General features: G+C 42.2%; 1 protein-coding gene across 2 annotated transcripts in view; it reads left to right on the forward strand.

The window, feature by feature from the left end:
* svild (supervillin d) overlaps positions 1 to 6,671 on the forward strand; it is a 61,794-nt gene extending 55,123 nt beyond the window's left edge. The window contains exons 20-29 of one of the 2 annotated variants that reach the window (XM_050059720.1): positions 902 to 1,202; positions 1,464 to 1,618; positions 2,001 to 2,103; positions 2,231 to 2,438; positions 2,523 to 2,656; positions 2,743 to 2,898; positions 3,356 to 3,499; positions 3,674 to 3,786; positions 4,896 to 5,051; positions 5,267 to 6,671. In XM_050059720.1, coding sequence (XP_049915677.1) covers positions 902 to 1,202; positions 1,464 to 1,618; positions 2,001 to 2,103; positions 2,231 to 2,438; positions 2,523 to 2,656; positions 2,743 to 2,898; positions 3,356 to 3,499; positions 3,674 to 3,786; positions 4,896 to 5,051; positions 5,267 to 5,353 — 1,557 coding nt within the window. In that variant the 3' untranslated portion in view covers positions 5,354 to 6,671. The remainder of the gene's footprint in view (positions 1 to 901; positions 1,203 to 1,463; positions 1,619 to 2,000; positions 2,104 to 2,230; positions 2,439 to 2,522; positions 2,657 to 2,742; positions 2,899 to 3,355; positions 3,500 to 3,673; positions 3,787 to 4,895; positions 5,052 to 5,266) is intronic. The other variant, XM_050059721.1, reaches the window with a different exon arrangement.
* Positions 6,672 to 7,096: the final 425 nt, after the last annotated feature.

Consider the following 7,096-nt stretch of genomic DNA (forward strand, 5'->3'; position numbering starts at 1 on the left):
GTAGCTTTAAAAATAGTTCAATAGTATTAAATTTGAATTTGTGAGGTCTTAATGCCACAAAGATTTTATCTAATTTAATTCATCCATCTTTTAATTTCTTATTGTCAAAATGAGCTGGGCTTCTCTGGCTAAAAGTGCACATTTGTGATGTTAAAAATCTTTAAACCTACCACTAAACTAAAAACTGTCTCTTTACTTTATACTTGCTTTTACCTGTTGGCAAAATGTAGATTAACCTAACTCACTCTAATACCCATATTCCTTCATAAAGCCTACCCCTAAATGGGACCACACATACACTACTAACATTTATACTTACCTGCAAAACTTGAATAAGGAAAAGATGATTTGTCTTAAAATCAGTCTCAGTCTTATGGCCGAAAAACCTGGGACATGGATGTGGCAGCACATCCATTATAATCAACTGGAGCTGCTACACTGACCACAGAACTGACTGAACTGTGTAAAAAAACAAGTACAATCTGTTTTAAAAGGACAAAATGAATACCTTGTAACAGAGGCAACGCAAAGCAGTAGAGCAACACTGTGTGTGTTTTTATATTTCCCATTAACATAAATGAATCAAATCTATGCATCCTGTTGTTCAAATTATCCAGTTGATTAATTCAGCACCAGTTAGTCCAGCCTACGCTTCCAAACCCTGCATAATTAACTGCATTATAACTTGGCAAAACTCAATGTACACACAGTAAAGCTGGCAGCAGCCACACACTGCAAAGAGGACGGAGTCTGTATAGCAGGTAAAAAACCCTGCTCTGCTCTGAGGCGTCATGTCTGTGCCCCATTTATTTTGTCTGTTAGTCTTAAATTTGATTTAAAAATATCTTACAAAGGTTACATTCAACTTTAAAATAACTAAAAACGTTCTTTATCTGCTCAGAGCCCAGTCCACACCATCGAACGACCCATGTTCGACTTGGAACTGCAGCCATGTGACGCCAAGGCCCTGCTGGACAACGAGCCGGAGCCGGTGAAGACAATCCTGGAGGGAGTGAACGTCCAGCGGGGCCACGGCGTGGTGAGGGCAGATGACGGAAGACAGGCGGAGTTGGCTACAGTAGCTGTAGAGTCCTGGCACATCAAAGAGCACGGCGAGGAGGAACTGCCTAAAGAGAGTCTGGGCCAACTGCACGAGGGCGACGCCTACATCATCCGTTGGAAGTACTCTATTACCACACTGGGTGAGTCATGCGTTTGGCACAGAGGTAGCCTGAAGAATAAACAGAGGATGTGTCAGATGATAAAGCAGTGAGACCTGACAGAAAATCAGTGGCATTAGTATCCACCTGACTTCACTTGGTAGCTGGATGAATTTAAGTGTTTTTATAAAAGCTTTTAAGAAGAGTGGCTTAAGCGTTAAGTTTAAGGGTTACAACTGGAGGCACAAGTCTTAATTTTGTCCACTGGGTTTACTCTGGTTCTGTTCTGTCCTGTTTTGTCAGTTGGAAAGCGACAGAAACCCGGGGAGCTGAGTGCCGGCGCTCCTGGGAGAGAGAGGACGGCGTGTTTTTTCTGGCAAGGCAGCCGCTCCAGCGTCAGTGAGAAAGGAACGTCGGCTCTGATGACAGTGGAGCTGGGCAGCCATCGGGGGTCACAAGTGAGTATTGGGGCTTTTCCACTGGCACAGTTTGCTCGAAGAGAAATTAAACTCTTTCAAAACATTGCAAGCAAGCTTTAGGAGATGGGCATCCGGCGTACATTCATGAAGAGCTGGGAGAAAATAAAAAACTCAAACAACAGTACAAGAAAGTTGTTGACCACCTTAACACCAAGTGGGTGGACAGAATAACTTAGCATTGGTTCACAAGCACAAGTGCGTCGTAATGAGAAACCTTCAAGTGGGTAGTGCTGTTGTATGGAGATTCAAATCCCTGCCACACGGGGCTGACACGCTGAGTCAAACCAGCCGGTGTGTGTGCATAGAAAGGAGCTTAATGTGTGTTTTTCTTCCTCTGTGTGTATCTGATTGGTTTGTCTAGGTGTTGGTGACTCAGGGAAAAGAGCCTCCGTGCTTCCTCCAGCTGTTCCAGGGAGGCTTGGTCATCCACAAGGGCAGCAGAGAAGACAGCGCCAACAAAACAGGTAAAGAAAAACTGTATGATTTATGCAGAGGCTTTGGTTCACGGAAAAGTACTGTATCAAGCTCAGTGAGTAAGGACTTGTTGAACACTCTTTTACTCTTCTAACCATGTTTTATTCACCTCTCCAGATGGCTGGAGGTTGTTCTGTGTCCGCGGTGAGGCAGAGGTGGAGGCCTCACTGGTGGAGGTAAATTGCCAGCGTGCCAGTCTGCGCTCTCGTGCCAGCCTGGCGCTTCTTAACGCTCAGAAAGGCGTCCTCTACTTGTGGCACGGCTGCAAAGCACATGTCGGTGCCAGGCAGGTGGCCAAAAGAGCTGCGGACAAGCTAACACAGAGGTAAGGAACAGACAGATGGATACATAGATGTCTAATAGATGGATATATGTGGACTGATGTATTCACTGTGGTTGTGTCTTCAAGGAATCCTGCAGAGTTAGGTCTGAGCAGCAGCAGCAATGTGAAAGTTGAGGAGGTGGAGGAGGGATCTGAGCCCTCAGAGTTTACAAAGGCTCTGGGCTCGCAGGATAAGAAGACCTACGACTGCATGCTGCAAGGTCCGTCCTCACATTCACATACTTACAGGGGACCTATTATGCTTGTTTTTTGAGTTTTAACTAGAGTGTGTGTGTGTTGTCTCCAGATCCAGGGAAGTACAACTACACACCTCGGCTGTTCCGGCTAAGCGCCAGCTCTGGGGTGTTCGAAGGGGAGGAGCGACTGTATCCAGCCAGAGTGGCTGAGGGGGTGATGGCGATGCCTTTCCTACAGGAGAACCTTTACTCCGCACAACAGCCAGGTACCACACACACCTGTAGCAGTGTTATTTGTCTGATGCTTTCTATAAAGCTAAGAAATATTTCTAGAATATAGATGAGGGTAAAAGTACTTCCAATGTTTTAATCTAGTTTGAGGTTTGATGGTCAGTTGGAGTCTCAAGTAGAAATGTATCTGTAAAATGTTTGGTCCTTGTGAGTCATTCATCAGAACAATTTGTACAGAGATTCATCATGAAAAAGTGTTTGTTCTGCCTTTTCTTAAGACTTGACCTTAGTCTGAATCAAAGATATTTCGTACAGAGTCTCATCAAGGGCGCACACAAAGAAGCACAACACAAAAATTACGAAAATATTCAGTTCCCTGTTTGAAACCTTGAACTGATGAAAACTGAACAGTAAGACACAGGTGTTTAAAAGACTCTTTCACAGGATTTTCTTTTCTGGATGTACATGAAAGTGCTCTGCTCTCTCCTCCAGCCCTGTTCCTGCTGGATAACCGTATGGAGGTGTACCTGTGGCAGGGCTGGCAGCCTGAGGACACACAATGTACCGGCTCTGCAAAGATCCGCTGGAACAACCAGAGGAAGTGTGCCATGGAGACGGTGCTGCAGTACTGCAAAGGTCAGAGGTCACAGACGTATTGATCAGGACGCAAGGTTTTAGCAGCCAAACATTTACATGAGTAAACTGTTATGCAGTCAGCATTTTGAGCATGTATTACAGCAGATATCTGGATTTTGAACTGAACTCAAAAGCATGTTTTTCGTGACTTCTACACTGTGGTATGATTTACAGAGAAGAATCCCCGACGCCCCCCTCTGGCATATCTGATCCTTGCAGGCTGTGAACCTCTCACCTTCACCAACATCTTCCCATACTGGGAGAAGGACACCAGTATCTCTCCAAAGGTGGGGTACTTATTTCACATGCACAAAATATTCCCGTTTTTGCCTTTATTCTGAAAAAGGGTGCTTTCAGACCTAGAGTTGTCTTGCTTTGGTCCATATCAGGGACTCATTTTGTCACAGTCGCATAATTTTCTAGAGTTGATTCGTGTTCTCACGGCAGCATTTACAAGCAGACCAGATCAAATGTCTTGCGTGAGAAAGTTGCTCTTGATTGGTCAGAATTTCCAAATCCAGGAAGTAAACAAAACGTTGAAGAAGAGTACACTTGCAAGATAAATGTGACACTTTCTAATGTCACAATGGAGGGACAACTACGCAGGTTGATTTTAGCGCTGCTCATCGTGGACTATATTGCTGTCATTGTTCATTTTAGGCAAACTACTAGACCTAGAAAACAATGTTTTGATGCATTGGATGTGCTGAATGTGCATATTAAGGCAGTACAGGAGGAGGTGCACATTAATAATCCTCCAGGACTGTAACATGCTCATGTTTAACCCAAACAATGTGTCATGTGACTGCAGTTGGTTCAGATCCAGGTCAGAACACGTTCTCACCACAAACGAACCGCACCAGAGTTCATTTGTAACTGGATCAAGACCACCTCTTCAAGAAGGTCTCGGTCTGGTTGTTTTGGTGCGCACCAGAGTGCGATTGTTGTGTTCACACCTGCCCAAACGAACCACACTTAGTGGGCAAACAAACTGGAGTTAGTTTGAACCGAACTGGTTGAATTTAGAATATCCACAGGAAACATGATCTGCAGCAAATTCAGAATACTGTCATATGTAGAGTAATGATGGCGTATTAGTGTGCATGTAGACATAGTCAATGTGAATCCAAATCATCCCACTCAGCCTGTTTAGAAAAAGCGCCACCCCTGACATACGTCTGTTTGAAGCTGGCATGCAGAATCATGTTTATTGTAAAGTCAGTGAAGAAGAAGAAAAAAGAAGTGTGGAGAAGAATTTCCACAGATATCAGTGTAACAGATTACAGCAGAGATTCAAAATAAAGTAATGTGTTGCACATATTTTGATATTATTTAAATCTACCTTAATCAAATAGAAGATATTTGTTTACTTACTGTAGTTCATATGTGTATGCAGGCCGAAAGCTCCAAGAACAAGGTGATGTTAGTAAAGGAGGCGCTGTCTCAGCTCAGTAAGCAGCAGTACTCCATCGAGGAGCTGACCAGGAAGCCGCCACCAGAGGGAGTGGACCCTCTGCGCCTGGAAGATTACCTCTCTGACGAGGACTTTAAGGTAGGCGCCCGGCTGCTCTTGAATAGGATCAAAAGGCCTTAAAGTTATGTTTTATTAGGTCAATGTGTTTCATTGCAGGTGGTTATTTCCAGTGTGTGAGAGTTTTGTTTCACAACAGGAGTATTAGACAAATGACTGACGACAAAAGGGAAATTTCAATATGAAACTCAGACCAAGTAATATTTGTTTTCCTCTTACTTTATAATGTCTTGCAGAAACTTCTTGGAATGAGTCGAGTCGAGTTCAACGCTCTGCCAAACTGGAAGCAAAAGAATCTGAAGAAAAGCAAGAGCCTGTTTTAAAATTCATCATTTTGTACACAAATCTGCCTGTTTTTTATGTTCTCAGCAGCTTTTCTTACATTTTTTTTTTTATTCCAAGAAAAAAAAAAATCATGTCCTCATTTTGTAAAGGACAAAGAAAAGCAAATGTACAATTTTGTTCAAATGTTGATCTATTTTTAAATAACAATGCCATTTTTTAATGTTTCCCTGAAATATTTTAGCCAATCATTATGTGCAATTGTTTAATCTTTTTGATGGCGAGATGTTTTCCCTGTATGGTTAAAAAAAAAAAAAAAAATAGTTACCCTCATGTTATAAATATGTAATATACTATAAATGAATGTGTTTGTGCGTGTGACACCGAACAGGTGTCGATTTTTGTGCGAGAATGTGTCTGTGTGAAAATTGCCTGTGGTTTTAAAACTGAGGGAGTTATTCATTGATTTTTATATTTCACGGGAGAAGCCAGCTCTGTGTAATGGGATTAAATTGTTCAGCAAAAATGTCTCCAATTAGAGGCTGACAAAGAAAAGAAGCAAACAAATCAAAGTTTAGAGAACATTCGCTATAATTGTGGACATTTGAGAGAAACGTGGTCGTAAACAAAGATTGTATTGTAGACGTCTGACTCATAATTGTAACAGCAAATATATCCTTTTAATTGAAGGTGTGTTTGGATGGGGTGTGAGAAAGTAAACTCCCAAATCCCAAAGAAAACATGAAAAGTTAACTCCATCATATTGATGCTACTGACTGTCAGCATCACTGAAACTAACCCTGGTTTGGTACTGAATACTTCCTGGTTCTCATGAACAACTGCCTGTGCGCCAGTGATGGCAGCCATCTGATCAACTGGTTTTTAGGGACCAAATTTAATCTTTTTGTCTTGTTATAAATGTGATGTGTGTGTGTGTGTGTGTGTGTGTGTGTGTGTGTGTGAGAGAGAGTGTGCAACTCTAAAAGTATTAAGTGTGTGTGGGAATGTGTGAGAGTGACTACCTGTGCATTTATAGCTGTAGCTGACACCACAAATGTATACTGCGAATGTGATGGAATGGTGTGTGTGAATCAAACTGCCTGTGATGTCGGAATTAGGAAACTCTCTGCATGATGTTCACAAAAATATTTTTGCTCTACTCAAGTATTAATGTGCTGCAATATGCATCTTTTTTTTGTGATACATAAGATCTGCATTATAAGCGGAGACAAGCTTCCAGGCCAGCTTTTACTTCATGGCACATACCAGTACACATTGGTGGGAGGGAAATGAGATATTAAAGTTCACAATTCCCCTTTTTAAATAAAGTATTTTAAAAATGCTTGGTTGTTACTGTCTTTAAAGTGGCACGGATGATGGCATGAAGACATGTCTGAGTTGGAGAAGCACAGGTGTGTGTAGTTAGATTAACGAGATGCTGTAATGAGCGCAGCCATTGTTGAGCGTTATTAGTAACACCTGTGTTGTTCCTGCTGTGACAGTCAGAAGGCATGCTGTGAAAAATGCCCATTAAGATCAACACTGCATGTCGTTGCAGTGGAAATGGAACATAGTACTTTTTCAGAATGACACATTTCTATGTTTTATTGGTGTTTTTTCTGCAGTTTTCAGATGGAAACGTCTGGGAACTTTGCCACTGTTTTTCTAAAAATCTTCCCAGGGCTTTTTCCCGGGAGGTATTTGGACGTGTCATCCAGCAGGTGGAACTAATAACATTAACGATGGCTCCATTTCACTCAGGGGTCTCAGAAAGCTCTGCCAGT

This window comes from Epinephelus moara, chromosome 13, assembly GCF_006386435.1.
Source record: "Epinephelus moara isolate mb chromosome 13, YSFRI_EMoa_1.0, whole genome shotgun sequence".
In the NCBI taxonomy this organism is placed as follows: domain Eukaryota; kingdom Metazoa; phylum Chordata; class Actinopteri; order Perciformes; family Serranidae; genus Epinephelus; species Epinephelus moara.